The following is a 22,880-nucleotide window of genomic DNA, read 5'->3' as shown; positions in this document are numbered from 1 at the left end:
GCCGGCTCTTTTGAAGTTTTCCAGGCGTTTCGGTGAGCCTGGGGCTATGCTGATGGCTGCAGTGCCGAAGTAGTAATATCTCGGGCACTGCTGCATCAAGTAGCGGGGTCTACACCCCCTGACCAAAAGACCATGCCTGGACTTGGCTGTGTCGCTGCAGTGGTACCCTGCTAAAGTGCGCAAGGCAGACAACGCCGGGCTTGGAGTGATTGACGCCCATAGGCTGGGCATCTACCAGTCAAGTCGTATTAAAGCAAGAGGATCCGAACCCCAGAAGAGAAGTTTCAGTTCTCTCGCTACTCTCCATCTCACTACTAGATATCGCTTCTAAAGACAGTCGCAAACATACACAACCATGGGGCAAGAAGAGAGAGCAGATAACCTTCCAGAGGTTGAGAAGGTAAGTTCATACGTCTTTACAACATTGTTCGACGAGTCCAAAATTATAACAAACAACGAAACTCACACTGCACAGAACGAGGAAGTTCCGAGTATGGACCAAGAGGATGGAGGTTTCCGCCCAAGGACAAGAAAGATCCCAGGGGTAAGTCATTGTATCAAGACATCTACTTAACAGGATTTTCACTTACACGCGATGATCATGGTTTGTTTAGGGGAAGTTTCGCCCAAACGACAAAGTTCTACTTCGCACGGCGGAGTCTCGCAGCCCTCTGGGCCCCTATCTGATTTCGTCGATGGTGAGCCCTCAGAAGTACAGGCTGCTCACTGAGGACGGACGCACTCTCGTCAATGATGGACAATTGTACGATGAGGCAAGCCTATCTTTTGCTTAAGAGTATCTCGACTCTGTGGTCTCCTTGAGAGTATGATTGCAGTCGGGAATGAGGTCTGTTGGTTAGGAAGTATATGAGAAATATGTTGGAAGCTTGTTAGAGCCAGGGTACCGATACGTGCTCTTCACATATCTGATTGATACTTTTCACCATTCTATGTTTTGGTGTTCACTGTGTATTTTGCATGTGAAGTACTAAGCAGATATACAACGCTTCACCTAGTTCAGTTCAATGGTTACGATCTTGTGAACACATTAAAGACCTAAAGGGCCAATCTTCAACTGCTCTCATCATCGTCGACCACAAAGGGCGACTTATACGCCCTCCTCCTACGCTCCGTGTTGTTCTGCTCCACAGATCCCTGGGCTCCGCCCTTAGTTGGCAACTCGACTGTTTCGTCGGGCACCTCTGTAGCCCTCATCTTCTTCTCCGGTGGCTTGCCATCCCCATTATCGTCCGAGATGTAATCATCACTCAAATCCTCGTCGTCACCCAAGTCACTGCTCCCGCTCAGATGCGCAGCCATCAACTCCGACAAGAAATCCCCCCGCCCCCTCTTCAGCCCCCGCCGCGGATCCACCACCCCGTCCCGGACCTGAAAGACGCCGCCGCGCCGCCGCTCGAAGATCTCCAAGAACTCCTTCTCGGACTCGACCCGGTGCACCAGGCGGTGCGGTCCGTCGAAACCCGGCTCCACGCAGGTCGTCCTGATCTCGGATAGCCACTTCGCCTCCTGCGGCGTCAGGAAGTCCTCGAGCGGCCGTTCGTGGCGCCAGGACTGTCCGGGCAGGACTTCCCATTCCTTATCCCAGATGCGCCGCTTCGTCCAGGCTTTGCGCACCTCCTGGTATGCCTGCGTGTCGATTTGGGGAGGTGGTAGGCGAGAACTTGGGATTGTTACTGTAGGGTATTCCTCATTACCCGTTCCCCCGTTGCTGTTGGTGATGGACTGCCGCCACTGCTCCAGAAGACGGTCCCGCGCCTTCTCCACCTGATACCGGAACTGGTGATACGGCCTCGAGTTGTCTCGATGATGACAGAGCTTCGCGTAGGTGTTGGGCCACTTCTTGAGATCGACGCCGTCTTCGTCGACGAGGGGTAGCGGCTCCTCGTGCCTCCAGACGCCCACGTTGAGATAGCGCTTGTAAATCAGGCCCTCGAAGGACGGGTGCCACATCCCATGCTTGACCCACACCTCTTTGATGGCCAGCGCGGCCTGGGTCCGCAGCCGGTCCGTCTTCATGGAGCGCGGCAGCTTCGGGTGCTTCGCGGAGCGCGGGTCGGTCTTCTGCCAGATTCGCTGCATTTCTTCTGTGACGAGGTCGAGGAACTGGTTCTTGGGGAGGGAGCGGGTGCGGTCCAGGATGTATTGGTAGCGTCTCAGGCGAGTCTGTAACTCGGAAGGGGTCGTTCTTGCTTGTTGGTCTACCGGTGGTGTTGGTGGTGATGACGGGATGGAGCTGAGAGGGGCTGAGAGTTGGGCCAGGTGGACATCTGATCTTAGTTTTTCGACATCACGACCAAGTGTGTTCACGGTGTCTTGGATGCCAGTTATATTTTTGGTGATTGGGTCCATCTTGTTGGCAAACTAGTGGCGCCGCTTCAAATAAGATCGGACCGAAACAGAATGTTAAGCAGTTCGATCCTGGGGAATGCAATTGCAACTGTAAATGCAAATAGTAAGGATTATATGAGGGAGCTGTAAATGCTAGACCGCCCATTTCCAGCCGTGTTGAATCAGACAATGCTGAGGTTCTTCGCAGTCTTCCATAAAGCGTCCCATAAAGAGCGGCGGATATACTTCTTTGCGGTGGTTTGCACATGAAAGAGCTTAAGAAACTAGCGAGTTCTTGACAAAGAACACTGCATCTCTGTTGAAGGAGGGTTCCGAGACTAATAATGCCTTTTGCAGTGTAAAACGCCCTGGCGGCCTTCCTTTGTTCGCCTGGATATGAGCGAAACTGGCATGGAAAGCCTATGGAAGCACCACTGAAACCTCGAGTCCAGATGGAATCTCATAATGACTGAGGCTGCTCGGTGACCCCGTGACAGTATTTTATCCCTACATACTTGATACATGTAAAATGCATGTATTGTAAGTTTTGCCAGGTAGGCTTGCAGAATAATCTGAGAAGATTGGGATAGTCATACCACGATCAAATGCCGTACCTGATATTGTAACATCTTGCTAATGTCCCATAAACCGTTTCCTACCTATCTTGATTGGAGCTCGTCAATTCTTCAATCATGCTGCAACTGATGGTTGGTTATGGTAAGAAGTTGATAAAAGGGAGTTTTCTGGGCCCGACGTTGCTGTCAGCAAACAACAGACGAGCCAACCGACAACCGTGCGTCAGCCCCGCCAAGGAGCTGCCAAGCGACCGCCAAGCGACCGCCAAGCGCGGCTGACGGCGACTTGCCAGATTGCAATAATAAATCCCCAGCTGGCCCCCAGCTGCCCCCGCGAACATTCCCCCCCTCCAAAATCTCACCCCTTAAAAACAATTTCACATCTCCCTACAACCAACACGTGCTCCACATCACCAAAAAGAATGCCCGATGAGTAGATTCGGCCGCTTATCGAGACAACGCCCAGTAAGCCACACATGCCACTTTTTCTTTTCTACCAATGGGCATTAATGCTAACTGAACCTGGAAGGCGCGGCTGGTGGTGCTGCCTCGGAAGGCCTTTGGCGAGCCATCACGTGCATCCGTGCTCGTACGGGAAACCGTCGAAAACGCCGAATCCTCGTGGAAATCGAAGGGCGGCGGAAACCAAGGTAGTCAAGATGGGGCTAACCCCGACCAGGGCTGGCGCGCCGCGTTCTTCAAGATGATCGAAGGCAGCGCGACGGCGTTCGGGTCCATCTTCGTGCTCGGGCTCGCGGGCTACTCGTACCACGCCTACTACAAGCGGCTGGTGCTGCGCAAGATGGAGAACGCCTTCGCCGTCGGCTACTCGAGCGTCGAGCTGGCGGCCATGAGCCGGCACATCGACCCCAACAGCCCCCACTCGGAGCTCATGACGGTCGATTTCGAGGACAACGACTGGATCCCGCGCGACGAGCAGGCCGTTATCGACGGGATTGTGGACGGTACGATTAGGGGCCAGTACCACCTCATCACGGGCGAGAAGGGCACGGGCAAGACGTCGATGCTGCTGAAAGCCATGCGCAAGATCGGCGGCGAGGGCGTCGCCATGCTCGAGGCCCACGGCGACCCGGAGATCTTCCGCGTGCGGCTGGGCAAAGCCCTCGACTTCGAGTTCCACGAAGACTCCATCGGCGGCCTGTTCAGCTTTAAGGGCCCGCGCGACACGACGGCCCTGCTGGACATCGAGCGCGCCTTCAACAAGATGGAGAAGATCGCGCTGACGCGCAAGGAGAAGGTCGGCAAGCCGCTCGTGCTCATCATCACGGGCGCGCACCTGATCCGCGACGACGAGGACGGGCAGGACCTGCTGGAGCTCATCCAGCAGCGCGCCGAGATGTGGGCCGCGAGCAACCTGGTCACGGTCGTCTTCAACAGCGACGAGTACTGGATCGTGGAGCGGCTCATGTGGCAGGCGACGCGGATGCGCGTCACGCCCGTGCGCGACATCCCCAAGTCCACGGCCATCAGGGCCCTGCGCGAGTTCCGCGCCCAGAGCTTCAACGAGGACGTCCCGTCACCTATCTTGGAGCAGGTCTACGACAAGATCGGTGGACGCTTACGACATTTGACCAGAGTGGCAAGGTCGCCCGACATGCTGGACGCGTGCGAGACCATCTGCGACCGCGAGCGGCGCTGGCTGATGAGCCAGTGCTGGATCCTGGGCGGGGACCTGGACCCGGGCGCCGAGGACGCGCAGGACATCGCATCCTCAGCAATGCTGCTCGCGCGCGCCCTGGTGCAGAAGGAGAAGGCGATGCGGACCGCGGGCACGCTGAACGACGTGGGCCGATTACCACAGATCCCGCTGTACGAAGCCCGACAAATCATGACGAACCCGGACTGGATCAAGGCGCACGACCACATGAACATCTTCAACATCGACTCGACGGGCATGGTGCAGGCCGACTCGGTCGCCATGCAGAACGCGATGCGCACCGTGTGCGAGCTGCCGGGCTTCGACGAGCACCTGCAGGCGACGCTCGACCGGCTCGACGAGATCGAGAGCCTGGCCCGCACGCGCGAGGTCACGCTCAAGGACCTGCGCGAGGACGGGGAGTACCACGCCATTGTCGAAAAGGCGGCGGCGGCGGATGGGCGGTCGTCGACGACGGCGATGAGTTTCAAGCTCATCTCCAAGGAGGAGGAGAAGAAGGATCCGGCGGAGATTGTGAAGCATAAGAAATGATCAATCAAGGTCTGACCGGGTGCTGGATTGCAACCAACCAAGGATATGCACGATTTAATGTTGGGCTATGAGTTATGTAGTAACATGTGTATGAACTATGGGTTGCAGGATGCGTAAGACTGTTACCCCCTGAGCGGTAGTACAAATACTACCTACTTAAGGTATGTTGAGATGAAGTTGATTCGGACTGGGTTTGCAGCTACAACCTTAAAGTGTTTGTCTGAGCATATGTCCTGTCTCGAAATTTCAACGTGCTACCGGCAGACCAGCGGCGCCGACTGCATGCTGGTATATAACCCATCAAAAAGCATAATTCTTTCACATACGACCATATCCTGCTGAATACTAGGGATCCCGTCCGCTCTCCCATATATAAGCAGCAGAGAGCCGAATTAGTACTAGGGTCGGTGACGACCTGGGAATCCTCGGTGTTGTATGTTTTTGCATTTTTGCCCGGCAAGATTCCTTACTGCCTTTTCTACGTCTCCTGGGATGGCCACGCTTTTCCAAACCCAGCCAATTGCGCACACTTCTGACACAGTCAAAAGGTGATTGGCCTAGACTCTTGCCTGCCGTTATCAGCTTCCACAGGCGGGACAGCTGTGACCGAGAGACAATTTTTTCTGTTTCGTCAATTGGGGAATACTGGGGTCAGAATGGGCGATGAAACGGCTTGGAACGGTTTTCTATTCTTGGCAAATCCTTGGCATTGCGATGCTGGGGTGCTTGAGTTTGAAAAAAAACAAGCACCAGCCAGCCAAGCTGCCATCTGGTTTCCTCCCCACTAACTCCGATGGTTTTGGTATCTTGTGGCTTCCGTGGTTTTCATTCAATCAACCCTATGCATCTCTCTATTACGTGTATTTGGTATATGTCGTGGCTCTCTGAGAAGAATCAACAGTCCCGTCTTCACTGCACTGGCCCAGTAACTGAAGCCCCACTGCGGCCGTTGTTCTCAGCGTTCAACAACAACGCGCATGGCGGCAATTGTAGCGGCAGAGGGCTTCAAGCTAATCGGCAGCTAAGAAGTTTCTCAAGCAGTGTCGTTTCTGATCTGATGAGGCGGCAATGTGTTAGCTATATGAATAGTTCAAATAGGCATTACGTTCTGTTGCTGGGTGTCTGCTTACCTTGCTTGCACATGTGTATAAGTCAGCAAGAGACCTCGTCCACCTATTCGCTGGCAATGCCTTCGCCCACAGCCTTTGCTCCTTCCGCTTTCCCTTCTGCGCCTTCGAATGTGAGCGCACCATCACCGACTACTAGGGCAGGCGAGTAGGCACCCAGGTTGATGTTCAAGGGGGCAGCAACGGCGAACGTGGCAAAGGTCGCGAAGACCATGGCGATGGCGGTTCTGGCGTACATGTTGGTAGAGTTGAGGGAGTAGCAGTTGGGAGAGACGGTGGGTATTGATTAGGTTTAGGTAGACGGGAAAACGCAGATGACCAGATCTGAAAAGGAGTAAATGAATAGAAATGGTGCACCTGGCACGTTGTTCAAGCCGAGTAATTATATGGTAAAAAGAGTAAAGAGTTGAAAAGATTGGAAACTGCCAGCAAGGTAACTCCAAAGGGAAAGAAAGAGAGAAGGAGAAGAGACGAAGATATACCAAGCTTCTTTTAACATGGAAATTGGAGTCGAGACCCCGATTCGACTGCAACCGCGATACTTTCGGGACAGGTCAGGCAAAATGCTTGAGCTCGAAGCCAAGTTTGAACAAACATGGCCCTTGATCCTCCCTGGTGGTGTTTCGGGAAAGGGCCTTGGCGAGCTTCAGCTTTCGGCCAAGGTGTGGGATCGCCCGGCCGCTCTGGGGGCCTTTCAGGGCCTGGAGCTGCAAGCTGCCCAAGAGCCCGCGCGCCCAGTCTTGCCAGTTGATCTAAATTTGGCAGCTAGATTGAAGGATGAACACGGTCGCGTGCAGTCGGCCGGAGATTCATCCTTCCCAATTGAGCAGTTGGGATATGTATCGAGGGGGCAAAGATGGCCGATGGTGTTACAAATTGCCCACCAGAAGCGGCTTGGCATGCAACCCCACGCTGGGGTCGGCGCGCGCAGAGGCGTGCAGAGGCGACGACAAGAAACAGGCTAGCAGAGGGAGGAAACATTAAGAGGACCAGCTATGACACCCGGGTTGCATTTGATAGATGGAAACAGATGAAAACTCCGAGCACGCAATTGAATACGGCAGGTGAATCACTAATTGGAGGTTAGTCGTTGAATAGATTTCGCTGTTGACCAATTGCATGTAACATCCCCTGATGGTCGCGAATGGCCCAATCGAGGCATTGGTGCAACTCGCCTGGAGGTCCGGCTTGTTTAGTGCCCGGGAAGGAGGACACTGTAAACCGCCCGAGTCATTGAGACGATGGAAACAATTAGGTTGGCCTCGTGTTTCTGCACGTGCTGCTACTCGAATCGAAATGATCACCAAAATGCCATCTGAACCTTTGAAAGATGTTGAGGCGATATCTGATCACAGGTTCCGTTCATTTAAACATCGCATGCCAAGTTGGCCAAGGCGAGGCGAATTGGAGCCTCACTGTCCATTCCGTCCACAGCGACAGCGTCAAGTTCCGTTCCGAGATGCCACAAAAGGCTTGATCTCGTAACCTAGTAACAGTCTAACAGTCTAATAAACTTAATCTTTTAGAGAGTGGCGGTGCCAAGACACTTGCGCGATTCGTGTGTTTTTTTCGGTTGTTTTGTCGCGTGTCGGGATTTCTTCTACTAGGCGGCTCGAATTACCTACTCGACTGACGTCCGTCAAATCCAGGAGCCAACATTTGCGAAACACCCGATATGCTTGATCAGTACAGTGAGCGAGCGAAGGTCTAGAACTTCTGCAGGTCAGGATTTTCTGATAATAATGAAAATCTGTGATTGGCAATGACGGTTGTTGAATCAAGTGTCAAATGACTCGGTGTCGCTTGCAGTCAACTCACCCCGTCAAACATCCAATCAGTCGCCCAACCAACCACCTGTCTAGAGACGCCCACCTACAAGAACGAGTTGTCATTCTTTCTCGCAGCCCGTTATCGTGGATGCTTTCAATTGATTGAGATTTGGCGAGAGCAGAATGAGTGATCTTGTGGGAATTACTGGTTGTCGTATTCCAAAGCCCGTCTTTCCCAACGAACATCAACGCCAGAGAATAGGCATGCGAAGGCATGAAGCGTTCCGGAACCTTACCCCGAAGCTTAATGTCATGATCTGCCAGCAGACTCTTTAAGGGTGTTCTTATCTGTCCTTCATCTTCTCCTTTGTCAGATCGACTGTCCTTGAGTTCTCTCGTCGCGTCGTAGTCCTCCTCCTGCCCCTCACTCGCCCATCCTAACCACCACCTTGCCCTTCGCCCTCTTCGAAGCCACCCTCTCGTACGCTGTCGTGACCTCGTCCATCGTGAACTCCGAATCGACAATGACCTCTTTAAGGTCGCCCTTCTCGATCCAACCCGCCACCTCCCGGGCGCCTGTCCCCGAGGGACCCATCCCGAGGATCTTGTAGCTGCGCGGCGTGCCCCCGAGGATGACGGGGCGGATCTGATGCATGAGGAACGGGTAGATGCCCTGCGATGGCCCGCCCACAATGCTCAGGAACCGTCCGTCGGGGCGGAGGTAGCCGGGGCTTCGGGTGTACAAGTCGCTGTCGCCCACGCAGTCGACTACCAGGTCCAGGCTGTGATCTTGCGCGGATTCCGCGATGTAGCCGTACAAATCCCGATGTGATGTATAATCAATCACCTGAGTCACTTGCGTTAGAAAGGAACTCTCCAAGATTCACCATCAGGTAGGTAATCGCATCCCAAGAAACTCACCTCGTCCGCCCCCAACCTCCGCACCATCTCCGCATTCGCCCCCCGAGCAAACACCCACCACATACGCCCCCCTCGCCTTGAGAACCTGCACCAACACCGACCCCACGCCACCACTGGCCCCGTTGACCAGCACCCGCACCCCCTTCCACCTCCTCACTCTCCCCACCCCCTCCGCCTCCGCCTCCCGCAACACCAGCGCCGCCGTCTGCCCCGTAACGCCCAACCCCACCGCAGCCCTCGGCTCTCCAAGTAAACTCTGCGGCACCGCCGCGACCAAGTCTGCCGGCACCACCAACACCTCCGCCAACGTCCCCGCGCCAAAGAACACCTGCCGCACCCCCAGCGCGCCACACACCAGCGTGCCCGGCTTCGCCACTGATGCCGGGGTACTAGGCCCCGCGGCCAGCACCTCGCCCACGAAGTCGAGGCCCGCGATCGGGTTGCGGCGCCACGGGAGCCAGGACGGGATCGTCGCCATGAGGGCCAGGTCGGCCGGGTTGAGGCCCGCGTAGCGCACGCGCAGGAGCAGGTCGTTGCCCGTTACTGCGGCTGCGGCTGCTGTTGCTAAGGACGGCGCCGGGCGGTGCGGGTCTAGGGCCAGGCCGGTTTGGGTTACGGTCCAGGCGCGCATGGTTGGGGGTGGTGACGCCATCGTTGTTGATGGGGTTGGTGGGGGTTGGGAAACCTAGTGAAGAAATGGAGATTGGGTTTCAATTGAGTATATTAGTCATCAATTTGATTGGTTATTTTGGCCTCCTTTCGATTGGGTCATAACCTGATGCGTTCGCTTGGGAGAGGGTCGGCCAATGGTTGTGAGTGAGTGCATTCGTAAGATCCCAGTTCTTGGTAGTTTTGACTTTTTGGTGCCAAGTTCGTCTCAAACATGGTCCGTGCAGGGGCAGAGGGGGCCGAATAGGGGTTTCTAGGAAGAGAAAGTAATCGAGAAACGTGAAGAGTTTGGCCCGGTCTTTCAAGGCTATTTGAAGACAGTCAGTGTTCTATATGATCTAATATCTAGAAATATCATCAATCGGTACCTTTTAGCAAGCTACCTGGGCCGAACTGTGTCCACGGCACTGCAACTAGCCCCTGACCACCACAGAACTGTTTACCTTCTTTCCTACTAATCCTCTTCCACCATCCCACCCCCTCCTCCGCTCCCTTTCCACCACGAAATCCAAAAGTCCCACATCTCGCTGCGCCAACGCCAAGTTCGCCGCGTCCTCGGCGCCCGTGTGGCTGCCGAACACGCGGTCCATCTCCTCGAGCGTCGCGTTCTTGGTCTCGGGCAGCACGAGCCAGACCCAGACGAAGCCGCCGACGAGGAATACGGCGAAGAAGATGTAGGTGCCCCAGGCCCAGGCCTCGAGCATCGGCGGCACGAAGAAGGCGATGGCGAAGTTGTTGACCCAGTTCGAGTTGGCCCCAATGGAGACGCCGCGGGCACGGATCGAGAGGGGGAAGATCTCGGAAACGACGACCTAGGGATGGATATCAGTACATGGAGGGAGAGTAAGGAAAGAAAAGAAGAAGAGGTGACATACCCAACTAGCCGGTCCCCAGCCGAAGCCAAAGCCCGCGATGTAGACCCAGATCAGGACCACGGCGGCCCAGCCCGCGTCCATGTGGCTCGGCCAGTCGTGGCGGAACTTGGCGACGATGATGCCGACCGAGAGGATACTGACGAACATGATGACGGAGCCGCTCAGGAGCATGGTCTTGCGGCCCAGCCGGTCGATGAGGAACATGGCCGGCAGCGTGCTGATCATGAAAACGGAGCCCGTGACGCCCGTGGCCAGGAGAGCGATGGTGCCCGTCGAGAAGCCGAAGCTTTGGAAGACGTTGGAGGCGTAGTAGATGACTGGAAGAGTAAGTTATGGATCAGTAAGTGTCACACTTCGAAAGGGGGGAGGGTTTTAAACCAACTTACTCGCATCAATGCCGCTCCACTGCTGCCAGAACATAACCAGCCAAGCCGTCGCCACGCGCTTAAAGTTATCCCAAGTCCGGAAAATCTGAACGTATCCATAAATCTCCCTCTTGAAGACCGCCATCCGCTGCCCCGTCCGATCATCCCGGATCTCCTCGAGGTCGGGAAAGTGCCTGACGAAGTCGCGCTGCTCGAACAGGGCCTCGGCCTTGATCTCGAGGAACTCGGCCCGGACCTCGTCGTCGTCGATATCTCTTTTACGCAACCATGCCAGCGTCTTCTGGGCCTCCTCGTCGCGCCCGACTTTGACGAGCCAGCGGGGGGAGAAGGGCATCCACCAGATGCCCACGGCGAGCAGGGCCGCGGGGATGCCCTGGATGATGGACGGCAGGCGCCAGGCCAGGTCGGACTGACCGTTGGCGCCGCCGATGAAGTTGCAGCCGTACCCGATCCAGAAGCTGAGCATAATGCCCAGGATGGTGGCGAACTGGTAAAAGCTCACAATGAACCCGCGGGTCTCGGGCGAGGCGATCTCGGCGTTATACAGCGGGCCCACGCCACTAAAAGTGCCGACGCCCAGACCCGTGAGGAAGCGGCCTGCGTACAGCAGGGCCGGGTTGCCCGCGGTGGCGCCGATGTACAGGTAGCTGCCCAGCAGGGTGTAGCAGCAGCCCGAGAACATGGCGTACTTGCGCGAGAAGATCTCGCCCACCAGCCCGGCCGAGAGGGAGCCGAGGATGCCGCCCAGCTGCAGGATCGAGGTGAGCCAGCCCGTCGCCGTCGACGAGGCCACCACGGTCGGGAAGTTCTCGGTGAACCGGGCCATGACGAGCGACTGCGACAGGATGCCCTGTTGGTACCCATACTCGAAGCCTCCGAAGCTGTCATTCCGGTTAGCCTATACCGCTTGGACTTTTCTCTTGCCAAGAAGACCCCCTCTTTTGACGCCAAACTTACGATGCGAAGAGGGCGATGAATATCAGCTTCGGGTTCGATGTGATGGATGACCATCTCGTCTTGACCGCGGCGTCGACTCGCTGCTGCGCCGCAAGGGTGGCCCCGTGGGATTTCTCGATGTTGACCGAGTCGTCGGCATCACCAATGTGTTGAGGCGCCGATACCACCTTTTCGGCCATGATGGGCGATTTTCTCCTTAAACTTTCGAAGTATGAAGGAGGCAAGGGGAAAAGGCGGAGAGGGGAACGACAGAAAGGTTCACGATTCGCGAGGGAAGGGGGAAAAAGCTTTCCCTCCCGGCTACTTTATATCAAGGGGTACTACATACGTGCCTGCATACGGTCTCCATCTTCCTCCTCTCATTACGTACATTTTTCATGTCACCATGTGGTGTATGATGTTACATCAAAAGAAAAACGCCAAGACCTTCTCCACGAGTCAGGCCACTCAATGTTCACCGTCACGAGGTGCTAGGGTAACTAGCGCCCAATTACCCCAAACTCCAAAACCAACCCCGGGATCACCCCGCACGATGCGGATCCACACCCGTTCGCGGAGTCTCCTATTTCGTGGTGGTTTGCGGGTAAACTCACTTCCTCCCCCGCAAAAAATCTCCCGATGAGGTGGGTTTCTCTGATCGTGTGCCTCGGTGGAAAATTTTGCGGACTCTTGGAATTGCGGAGGACGCCGGGGTACGGGGGCTGGGGGTGTCCAAGTTTTGCACGAATATTGCATGCAGTAGGTTAGAACATTCCGAGTCTCGGTTACTCTCCCCTCCGCTCATTTTCTGCTGCATCCACTGGGGTTCTGCTCGCACGTCTTTGGCTCCCCTGTCCCGGTATAATGGTTTGATTAAAATAATAGAGTCGGCCTGAGTTACTCAGGTTGTAGTAGTAGCATTAAACCAAACCTTAAAAAGAAAAGAATGTTCCACTGCATGCGTCGAACGAGATGTCTTGCGTTTTGGGTTCTGCCCGGCGCGAGATAATGCAGCTAGCCGGCATCGGAACCAACCCGTCGGTTCTCGATTTTCCCCTTTCTGGTCCAAGATCGGCCGTGGTACTAAACGCTTCGTTGATCCTCACCTCATACGGTTTTAAGACTGTCATAAAGGCTTAAATTTCTCACTACAACTTGGTCTTGAGAGTAGAATTGTCAACTGACCTTCTCCAAAAAGAAAGTTGAAAGCTTCATACCCAAAACCCAGGCATAGGATATTTAGTTCCGGTATAGTGGCCGGAATTGTGAAATGGAGACTGATCAAGAAGAGCTTTGCGTGGATTCCTGGAACAGGTACTGAAGCCAGGAAAGCTTTATGATCGGTACGATACAATATGCTTAGTGCTGATAAAATAGGTAAATAATGAGTCTTGGCATTCCCGAGGACCAATACTGTCGCTATTCTGAAAGGGCTAGCTTGGAGCAAACGGTCCAATCGGGATCTACAGATTCCCTCGGGAGTTGATTCTACTTCGCTACTACGGCCCGGGATAGTGCCGCCGATCCGCAGTGTCTTACCGGATGGATTAGGTCAGCTTTGGCTTCTCACTGTAACGAAGTGTTGATAGAACTAGGAACAAAATGACTTGGGATGTTTCTATCTTCTTTTGGATTTCTCGGTATATGATAAGGAACGAGATGCCATGGGCTATTCTCATCCATTTCGTACAACATACTTCGACTACCTCAAACCAATTGGAACTACTACTACAAATTCGTCCTATCACTAACTTCTATCAGAGCCCATGCGAACCTGAAGGGAAATGACAACACTGGCACCGGTCGTGCCATGTAATGGGCGGGTCTCGTTGCCAAAAGGAGCCGGAGCACAAATATATTCCATCTGACCTCCCGTTGGTGACTCTGCGACGGCCGAGAATGGCGACTGGTGTTGGGAAAGGTCGATGTCGTCGGCAGCTTCAAGAATGGGCGTTAGTCTCCGAATGTCTCCCAATGCAGCTACTATTGGGCTCTCACGTATTCGCTTCCTCTCGTGTCTCCGACGACAAAGTAGTTTCCACGCGACTAAGAGGGTGGGTGGTAGAGTGACGATGACACCGACAATCGCAATGATGGCCTCAATGGGCATCTCCATTTAGTCTTCGTTTGTGAACTGAAACGGGGAGACCGAGATACCAGGAGGGCTATTTCAGTTGTGTGTGGTATTTCTCGAGATTCGCGATGGCAAGCTGAATAAGGTATGTGTAGCCCAGCAAGACAGGTACCGTAAGAGGCTGCATGTGTGTCGGGTACTGGTAATGGCGGTGTATGATTGGCTGCATGAGTAAGTTGAGCAACACAACACAATACACCCAGAACGATATTGAACGGTCGTCCATGTCGAAGGGGAAGGCATCTAGGTAGATGTCACACGCAGATCCAACAGTCACTCTGCAGAACCAACTGGCATGCAGCATCGGCCCAACAGGGGCCTACATTCTGGGAGGGCTACGGCGCCTAAGGGTAGAAAATAAAGGAAGGAAGGACCTTAAGGTCCCCTACGATATATATATAAAACCTTCTACTCGACCTTACTTTAAATAAGAAAAGAATTAAAAACCTTAGAAATACTATAGTTAAATATTAATTAAATTAAATTTAAACCCTTTAAGCTTTTATTATAAGTATTTCATTATTACTTTTTATTAATCGTTTTTTATAAATTCCTTTAAGTTATTATTAATATTATTTATAATTATTATATAAAAACTTTTAACGTGGTTTATTACTAAGTCGGTTATATTACTTCGCCGGTTACTCTTTCCACTTTTCGACCCTTTTATATAAATTAATTTAATTATAACGCTTAAAATTAATTAAAACTACTCGCTATCCGATTCCTCGCTTAATTCTATATCCTTTTCATATGTTCGCGCATTGTGGCCTGTTTCGCCGCAGATCCCACAGCGCCTGCCGCCCGTCGCGCGCCTCTTCGACGAACCCCCATTTTCGCCTCCATCAGTCGCTGGACGCTTCCCTTTTGCCTTCTCGTCCTGCAGCCTTCGAGATTCCTCAATCGTAAGGGCTCCTCCAAGCTGAACTCGCGACTTTTTGGCTCTCCGGCGCTTCGAAAGGGCTAAATTAGCCTCTTGTAATATGCGTATCTAATCCTTTATAAAGGTTATCTTATGCACGACTATATATATACCTTTCGTTATTTAGTTTACCGTTTTTAAAATTAGCGTTAAAGAGCTTTTTTAATAAGTAAACACTTTTTTTTAATAAAAAAAAAATGTTTAATTATTTATTAAAAATTAAACGGCGTTTAAAGGTTATAAGTATTAGCCGTCCCTAAACGAAATAAATTAAGTGTAAACGTTTAAAGACATATATTTAACTTATTAATTACCTCGTTCAGGTTATAAAATATTAAGCCGGATACGTTAAATTTAAATTTAATATTAGTTTTCGTAAAAATAGCGAAATATATAGCTTTAAACGCGATAAAAAACTCGAGCTTCGTAATGTAATTTATCGAGGCCTTAATAAATAGCTCGATTTCTTTCGAATAAGCACGCTTTAAAAGCGAATAAAATACTATATCGAAAGGTTAAAATAAGTGCGATAAATAAAGAGGTATACTAATAATAATAATATCGTTATTTTAGTAATATACCTCGAATTCGGCCGAAATATAGCTCTCGTGGCCGTCGAGAATTAAAAGGCGGTAACGACCCTTCGTTTACGATTTAATATATTTATTAAAATACTTAATCTAATTTAAGCTTATTTTATTATCGGTTCATTTATTAAAAGTCGGTTTAATTACTTAATCGCCCGGTAAGCTACTTTCGCGCGACTAGTTCGCGAGGTAATATTAGCTTTAAACGATTAAAAAAAGCGAAATACATTAGCTTTACGAATTAATATATTTAATCGCCGTCGACTATTCCCGATTATTAAACTAAACCGACTTCGCCTTCCCACGCCGATCGGCGCGTATTACGACGAGGGTTAATCCGATTATGCTTATTATAAAGCCGGTCTCGTCGAAATTCTATATATTTTCGTTTAAAATACCGTATTTAACCTTTATATTCGCGACTAGCTTAAACTAGCCGGAAATAATGTTTAAATTTTCGTAAAAGGCCCTTTAATAATCGTATTAACGATTTATTTTAGTTTTAAAGTTTAAGTTTCGGTTAATAAATCGCTTAACTTAATACTTACCGACGCGTTCGCCGCCGCGCGACGCGGTAAAAAGATTAGCTATATTTTCTACACTAGCGATCTTAAGAAATATCCCGCGGGTATTTAAATTAATTATATACTTACGAAGCACCTTCTTTTTATTCGTATTTAATTTATATCGTGGGTATTAAATATCGCGTCGTAGGGTTCGGCCGTAAATTCGGTAACGTAAAATAATTCTAAAAATATCGTATACTTTTACAGCATTTTTTTCACTTAATAAATTTAAAGGCTTTCGTGTCGCTTAAATAGCTAAACCGATCCGGTCTTTTTAAATTAAATTAAGCATTATAATTATAAAGTTATTACGCGTTAAAATTTAATGAGGGTCGAGAAGTAGTAAAGGTAAACCACTTAATAATACGGATCACTTAATAGTAAACCACGTTATATAAAAAAGGAAATAATATTATAATATAGTTTATTACTATGCGACGTATATTACTTAACGACGCATTTTTTCCACTTTTCGACCTTTTTATATAAATTAATTTAATTATAACGTTTAAAATTAATTAAAACTATTCGTTATCCGATTTCTCGTTTAATTTTATATCCTTTTTACATGTTCGCGTATTGTAACCTGTCTCGCCGCAAACACCACAGCGCCTTCTACCGGTCGCCCTCCGCTTCGACGAACCTCTATTTTTACCTTTATCGGGCGCTAAACGCTTCCCTTTTACCTTTTCGTCCTGTAGCTGCTGAAATTCCTTAATAGTAAGGGCTCCTCCAAGTTAAACTCGCGACGTTTTACCTCTCCGGCGTTTAGAAAGTGCTAAATTAGCCTCCTTTAATATATACATTCTATCGCGTATAAGGGTTATTTTATAAGCTATTTTAATTATACCCTTCGCTATTTAATTTACCGCATTTAAAATCGACGTTAAAGAGCTTTTTTAATAAATAAACACCCTTTTTTTAATATAAGTAAAGTATTTAGTTATTTATTAAAAATTAAACGGCGTTTAAAGGTCGTAAATATTAACTATCCCCGGATAGGATAAATTAAATATAAGCGTTCGAAGACATATATTTAACTTATTAATCACTTTATCGAGATTATAAGAGATTAAATTAAAAACGCTAAATCCGGATTTAATGTTATTTTCCGTAAAAACAGCGAAATACGCGGCCTTAAAGGCGATAAAAAACTCGAGCTTCGTAATATAGTTTATTAAAGCCTTAATAAACAGCTCGATTTCTTTTAAATAAGCACGCTTTAAAGCCGAATAAAGTGTTATATCGAGTAATTAGAGCAGGTGAAATAAATAAAGAGGTATACCGAGTATAATAATATTATTATCTTAGTAGTATACTTCGAATTCGGCCGAAATATAGCTTTCGTAGCTATCGATAATTAAAAGGCGGTGAGAACCTTTCGTTTACGTTTTAATATATTTATTAAAGTGTTTAATTTAGTTTAAGCTTATCTCGTTATTAATTTAATTATTAAAAGTCGGCTTAATTACTTAATCGCCCGGTAAATCGGTTTCGCGAGACTAGTTCGCAAGGTAATATTAGCCTTAAACGATTAAGAACGGCGGAATGTATTAGCCCTACGAATTAATATATTTAATCGTTATTACCTATTCTCGATTATTAAACTAAACCGACTTCGCTTTTCCACGCCGCTCGGCGCGTGTTACGACAGTATTAACTCGATTATATTTATTATAAAGCCGGTCTCGTTAAAATTTTAAATATTTTCGTCGACGATCTCGTATTTCGCCTTTATATTTATAACTAATGTAAACTAGCCGGAAATAACTTTAAAATCCTCGTAAAAAGCCCTCTGGTAATCGTACCGACGATTTATTTTAATCTTTAAATCCGGGTTGCGGTTAATAAAACGCCTAACCTAGTGCTTACCGACGCGGTCGCCGCCGCGCGACGCGGTAAAGAGATTAGCCATATCTTTTATACTAGCGAAATCGGGAGGTATCCCTCGAATATCTAGATTAATTATATATTTACAAAATACCTCCTTTTTAATTAAATTTAGTTTACGTCGTTTCGGTCGGATTTCGCGTTTTAAAATTCGGCCGTAAATTCGATAACGTAAAGTTAATTCGAGTATATTATAAGCTTTTATTATTACTTTTTAGCTTATTTAATTCGGTCCGTTTCGTATCGCTTAAATTACTAAAACTATCCGATCTTCTTAAAATTAATTAAGCATTATAATTATAAAGGTATTACGCATTAAAATTTAATTATATTAAAATTAAATTTAAATGCGTCGCTAAGTAATATACGTCGCGTAGTAATAAACCACGTTACGTAAATTTAATAATTATTTTATAAAATTAATTAATATATAATATCGGCTTAATAAGGGTTTATATTCTAAAAGGGTTACGGTATTTAAGGATAGAAAATAAAGGAAAGAAGAAATTTAAGGTCCCTTACGATATATATATAAAACCTTACACTCGACCTTACTTTAAGTGAGAAAAGAACCAAAGACCCTAGAAGTGCCATAGTCAAATATTAGCTGAATTAGATCCAAGCCCTTCAAGCCCTTGTCACAGTAGATATATCCCGGAAAAGATTGCGCCCCAAGAAACCACATACCTGCCCTCGATGTTGTCTGCCTCAAGACAGGCTCGAAAGAGGGCATTGCGCCCATGAAAAAGCTTGTCGGGCGCGCATCATGTGGCGTGACTTTCGGATACTGGCGCCAACGAATAAGCTCCGGCAAACCCCTCCCATGGAAGCGTACAGCAGTATGGCGTCTGCAGTCAGCTTTGCAACTGCGGCTCTGGCCAATAAAACGCACGAGTTCCCTGACCCAGGGTGATGCATCATGTACGATATCGGGTGCAGCCAATGAAATGTCGAGATCACCATAACAGTCGGCCGTCCGTGTGTTGGAACATGGCCCGGGCCAATTTACGTGCGACCACTCGTGGGCTGCCCAAAATCCTACAAAAGGGTAGCCTGGCCCAACACAACCACCCTGAAATGTCCATTCTGACCCTCATTCTCCCAACTCACACCTCGTCCGTGGCATCCAACATCATCAAAGAGCCCCCCTTACCATGGCTACAAGCCACCGCAATGCGCGGATTCCCCATGAGAAGTGGGAGACTCACAAGGCGTATATTGTCGAACAATATGTGGACCAGCATCGGTCTCTCGACCACATCGTGGGTTCATTGAAATCTCGCGGACTCAACGTAACGTAATTCATAACCTCGGGTTATTATTACCTCACATACATTCTCTGACTCCAAACAGGAAAGATCAACTAAGCCGTCGTCTAACGAACACTTGGCGTGTTCGTAAGAAGGCTCCGAAGGGAGACGCAGGACCCCTATGGAGATATGTCGATTACCAGATCGCCGAAAGGCGCAAAATTGGCAAGCCCAGCAGCAGTGTGAGACTGGACGGAACCCTTTTGGACTCGTCGAAGGTCACAAAAGAAACGGGAAGATACTCTCAAAGTGCATGGTCTACTGGTATTGGTACGTTCAGATGCCCGCATCGCCTTTCTGGGTGCTGACTGGTTATGGAAGGCATTCGCCCAAAGACACCCCCGGGTATCTGGTGACCGTCTATACCCCAAGGGATACTACTATATCCCCCACGAATTGGCCCAGAACCATGCCATGGCTCACCTCCTCAGTGCAGTCTCTAAAACGTATGTCGTCAAGGTACTGCCCCCAGATATTCTCAGCTAACATCTCCAGTGCCTTCCTCGATTGGGTTCTCTTCAGCCAATGAGGAGCTCTTATCCAAGTGGAGAGACTTGACCGTTTCCTCAAGCGGTATGTGTGTACTCGCACGCGTCCCGTCACGCTATCCATCAGTCGATTCGAATTTACGCGTCCCTGAATCGACGGAAAACGAAGCTGCTCGAAGAATGGGTATCATACGCTCCGGCACCGTTGAGGAGGCTCTGCAAGAGCAACTTAAGCTCCTCTTTCTCCAAGCATCCAACAAATCCATATTTGAGATGGAGAGAACCAGAGAGCTATGGGTTCCAATGGTAAATCTAATCAAGTTGATGGATTTTGTGGGCTTTATGCGCAAGCCTCTAGTTCCTGGCGAGGATACAACATTGCTGGCCGCCCGTGAGGGGCTTTTCCAACGAGGTTTATATTCGTTGGCTTCTGTCTGTGAGGCCAAGCGCCTTGATATTGGACAGCGCAACTTACTGGACGACTCAATCAACACCATATCACACTTAGTCAAGTGGCTTCTCCTATCTGGCCAAGACCCGAACATTCCAGTTAGATGCACCGGCATGGAACTTACTTCGGCATTGCAGACTGCTTTAAACTGTGAGCTTCCGGACCTGGCAGACATCTTACTACAATATAAAGCTGATGTTCGTGGAAATCATGCGGATGTCGATTTGGGACATGTGCGCGACTGTTGGGCGCATCTACCGCCCCTTGTGCTTGCTATAGCTTGCGGAGGAAATTCTATCAGCAAACCCATTTTGAGCAATCTCGGAAATCCCGAAACGGCACTCAACGATTTCCTATCTTTTAAGCCGGCACAATACTCCCATGGCCCCGAAAACACTTATGGGCCTGACATCGATCATCCATTATACGACATGATGATACCGCTTGATCTAGAAGCCGATGCACTGGCGGTTCTTGAATACATCAAAGGGATATTAGGACCCTCGTGGTTTAAAACACTAAAACACAGCGCGGGGATCTTGTTCTACGCTTCGCGGGCGGGAAACCTTGGTATATTGGAATTCCTCGTTCATAACAGCGTCGACATCAACATTACGAATAGATTTGGCGCCACAGCTTTGCACAACGCAGTTCTAGACGAATATTCAAGGCACAGATCCCCTTACACGACTTGCAAGTATCTCCTCGAACATGGCGCAGTTTTAGACAGCAGTGCCGATATGTCGGCTTTTCATCTAGCTTGTTTCCAGGTTCATGATGTCGAGACGCTCAGACTACTTTGTTTCCATGGTGCAAGCGTACACGAAACCATAACCATCACGCCTACTGCAACAAAATGGCTATGGGGTCATGTTCCCGAGGACAAGCTTCTCGAACTAGCCAAGAATTCCACACCACTCAAGGCGGTACTCAACAACCAAAGGTTGGATCCGCAAGAGTCGGCTCAGTTCTGCCTGCAGATGGCACAAAGCACGGATGATTTAAATTGGATGATCGATGCAGTACTGCAGTCCGCCAACATTGAACTACTCCTACCTGCCATACGCTCAGGCAGTTGGCAGGCCCTAGGCTTTGACCGACGGGGTGGGCTGCTTTGTATCACGATGCAGTGTTGCGACTATTTCCTAAATCCTCGCCGTTTGCGACCATGCTGTGAGAGATTTAGCATGGAGAAACGCGTCCAAATTGCAACCGAACTATTGGACGCCGGGGTCGAGATTGGTCCAAGCGATGCAGTACGTGCCGTGAGGCTGGGAGATTGGAAGCTTGCTGAGCGGATTCGCATCCTCGATCCATTGGACATCGCTGAATCATCAGTCTCCTATCTAGAGGGGACAATTTCGTTTCTCGAAGCCACTATACTATGGTGTCCGCGTCACGCCTTTGAGGCCATGCAGGTAGTTCCTTATCACTCTGGGGCGCTGTGTGCAGCTGCTTTTAGATTCGGTAAGGAGGTAGACCTGGATTTGGTGAAAGGGCTTCTGGCAAGACGATCATTATCCAATTCCACGAATTTGGATGCCCCCATGGAAATGGCGGCTGTGGGCATCGCTCTATACAACGAGAAATGGCAACTGTTGGAGGTTCTTCAGGAGAATTTACCAACACAGGGCTTGGCTCGCATACCCGGTCGTGGATTGATCAGCCTCAGAGGCATAAAACTCGCTATCAAAGAGTCTCTATGGTGGCACAAACACCAGCTTGGCTCTGTTTCGTGCTTTGCTCTGGACGCCGATCAAGGAACCTTTGCCAGCGTAGTGCAACAATACGGCTGGGATACGGTATGTCTGAGCTTGGTGATTGAAAAACAAGACTTTGCGAAAGCTGAAGTGCTTTTGAATCACCAATCCCAACGTCAAGACTCTTTAGCTACCTCGACAGCTGACCAAAACGATCTCTTCCCCCGTTGGTAAGAGCCATCGAAACTGGAGACCCAAAATTTGTCCAAGCATGTGTGAAGCTTGGTGAATCCATCCATGATGATTGGCCACATTGGGAAGGTCATACGCCCTTGGCTGAGGCCTTGAGCCTCGGCTGCTTGGCCATCGTTGATTTGTTGTTGGATATGGGTGCAGACGTAAACCAAAGGGGTCGTGATTATATCTCTACTTACAGCGTGGGGGTTGAAATGCTATACACGCCACTTCAAAGAGCCTGCAGCAAGGGTTATTTGACAATAGCAAAACGCTTGATTGACCTCGGGGCTGACCTGGGTACCGTGGACGAAGATGGATGGACAGCTTTGGAATTATCAGCATCGTTTGGAAGAGTGGATATGGTCCAACTCCTCTTGAGCAGAGGGGCGATCGTCAAAAACGAGGACCGAGAGATACTGGATTGGGCCATATATGAAGCAGAAAATGGGGGTCACATGGCTGTAGTAAAGCTTTTGAAGGCTCATGCCGAAACGTTGAGCGAGGTCGACGAGGGCGGAGATCATGGGCAGTTTGAGCAGCTTCAAGCTTAAAGGGATTTTTGTGGGGGACCTGAAGTGGTGTTATCTGATTTCAATAACTTGGGTGTCATCTAGAGACACGTATGACAGATTATTAATTCGAGTGCTATGATTGTTCATCCAGTCCAAAGAATTTTGCGACCGGCAAGACATGAGTCCTACACTCCTAGGTATCAATCGATCCCCGTGATGGCGAAAACTGCGTTTCTGGTACCAACTTATTCCTGTCCCGAACAGCAC

At 49.6% G+C, this 22,880-nt stretch overlaps 9 protein-coding genes across 9 annotated transcripts; 4 read left to right on the top strand and 5 right to left on the bottom strand.

Moving 5' to 3' along the window:
- Nucleotides 1-355: 355 nt before the first annotated feature.
- Nucleotides 356-794, top strand: PG997_015279 (uncharacterized protein; the record flags this gene model as incomplete). The annotated part of the gene is made up of 3 exons (XM_066819593.1): nucleotides 356-400; nucleotides 476-544; nucleotides 615-794. The coding sequence occupies 3 exons, from the start codon at nucleotides 356-358 to the stop codon at nucleotides 792-794; spliced, it is 294 nt and encodes a 97-aa protein (XP_066660478.1).
- A 277-nt stretch (nucleotides 795-1,071) lies between these two features.
- PG997_015278 (uncharacterized protein) lies at nucleotides 1,072-2,370 on the bottom strand (the record flags this gene model as incomplete). The annotated part of the gene is made up of 1 exon (XM_066819592.1): nucleotides 1,072-2,370. The coding sequence occupies one exon, from the start codon at nucleotides 2,368-2,370 to the stop codon at nucleotides 1,072-1,074; it is 1,299 nt and encodes a 432-aa protein (XP_066660477.1).
- A 1,257-nt stretch (nucleotides 2,371-3,627) lies between these two features.
- PG997_015277 (uncharacterized protein) lies at nucleotides 3,628-5,133 on the top strand (the record flags this gene model as incomplete). Its single annotated transcript, XM_066819591.1, has 1 exon — nucleotides 3,628-5,133. The coding sequence occupies one exon, from the start codon at nucleotides 3,628-3,630 to the stop codon at nucleotides 5,131-5,133; it is 1,506 nt and encodes a 501-aa protein (XP_066660476.1).
- Nucleotides 5,134-6,306: 1,173 nt separating this feature from the next.
- Nucleotides 6,307-6,498, bottom strand: PG997_015276 (uncharacterized protein; the record flags this gene model as incomplete). The annotated part of the gene is made up of 1 exon (XM_066819590.1): nucleotides 6,307-6,498. The coding sequence occupies one exon, from the start codon at nucleotides 6,496-6,498 to the stop codon at nucleotides 6,307-6,309; it is 192 nt and encodes a 63-aa protein (XP_066660475.1).
- A 259-nt stretch (nucleotides 6,499-6,757) lies between these two features.
- Nucleotides 6,758-7,225, top strand: PG997_015275 (uncharacterized protein; the record flags this gene model as incomplete). The annotated part of the gene is made up of 1 exon (XM_066819589.1): nucleotides 6,758-7,225. One exon carries the CDS (start codon nucleotides 6,758-6,760, stop codon nucleotides 7,223-7,225), a length of 468 nt encoding a protein of 155 aa, XP_066660474.1.
- Nucleotides 7,226-8,453: 1,228 nt separating this feature from the next.
- On the bottom strand, nucleotides 8,454-9,581 carry PG997_015274 (uncharacterized protein; the record flags this gene model as incomplete). Its single annotated transcript, XM_066819588.1, has 2 exons — nucleotides 8,454-8,884; nucleotides 8,975-9,581. The coding sequence occupies 2 exons, from the start codon at nucleotides 9,579-9,581 to the stop codon at nucleotides 8,454-8,456; spliced, it is 1,038 nt and encodes a 345-aa protein (XP_066660473.1).
- Nucleotides 9,582-10,032: 451 nt separating this feature from the next.
- PG997_015273 (general substrate transporter) lies at nucleotides 10,033-12,016 on the bottom strand (the record flags this gene model as incomplete). Its single annotated transcript, XM_066819587.1, has 4 exons — nucleotides 10,033-10,431; nucleotides 10,495-10,811; nucleotides 10,881-11,761; nucleotides 11,838-12,016. The coding sequence occupies 4 exons, from the start codon at nucleotides 12,014-12,016 to the stop codon at nucleotides 10,033-10,035; spliced, it is 1,776 nt and encodes a 591-aa protein (XP_066660472.1).
- A 1,547-nt stretch (nucleotides 12,017-13,563) lies between these two features.
- On the bottom strand, nucleotides 13,564-13,932 carry PG997_015272 (uncharacterized protein; the record flags this gene model as incomplete). Its single annotated transcript, XM_066819586.1, has 1 exon — nucleotides 13,564-13,932. The coding sequence occupies one exon, from the start codon at nucleotides 13,930-13,932 to the stop codon at nucleotides 13,564-13,566; it is 369 nt and encodes a 122-aa protein (XP_066660471.1).
- Nucleotides 13,933-19,069: 5,137 nt separating this feature from the next.
- Nucleotides 19,070-22,652, top strand: PG997_015271 (ankyrin repeat-containing domain protein; the record flags this gene model as incomplete). Its single annotated transcript, XM_066819585.1, has 5 exons — nucleotides 19,070-19,212; nucleotides 19,269-19,495; nucleotides 19,657-19,671; nucleotides 19,721-22,094; nucleotides 22,337-22,652. Coding segments are annotated over 5 exons (2,760 nt in total). The 3' UTR covers nucleotides 22,338-22,652.
- Nucleotides 22,653-22,880: the final 228 nt, after the last annotated feature.

This window comes from Apiospora hydei (assembly GCF_038363865.1).
Source record: "Apiospora hydei strain CBS 114990 chromosome Unknown utg000011l_segment0_segment0, whole genome shotgun sequence".
Classification (NCBI taxonomy): domain Eukaryota; kingdom Fungi; phylum Ascomycota; class Sordariomycetes; order Amphisphaeriales; family Apiosporaceae; genus Apiospora; species Apiospora hydei.
Note: the sequence above shows the minus strand (reverse complement) of the source record. Positions and strands in the feature narration are given on the sequence as shown.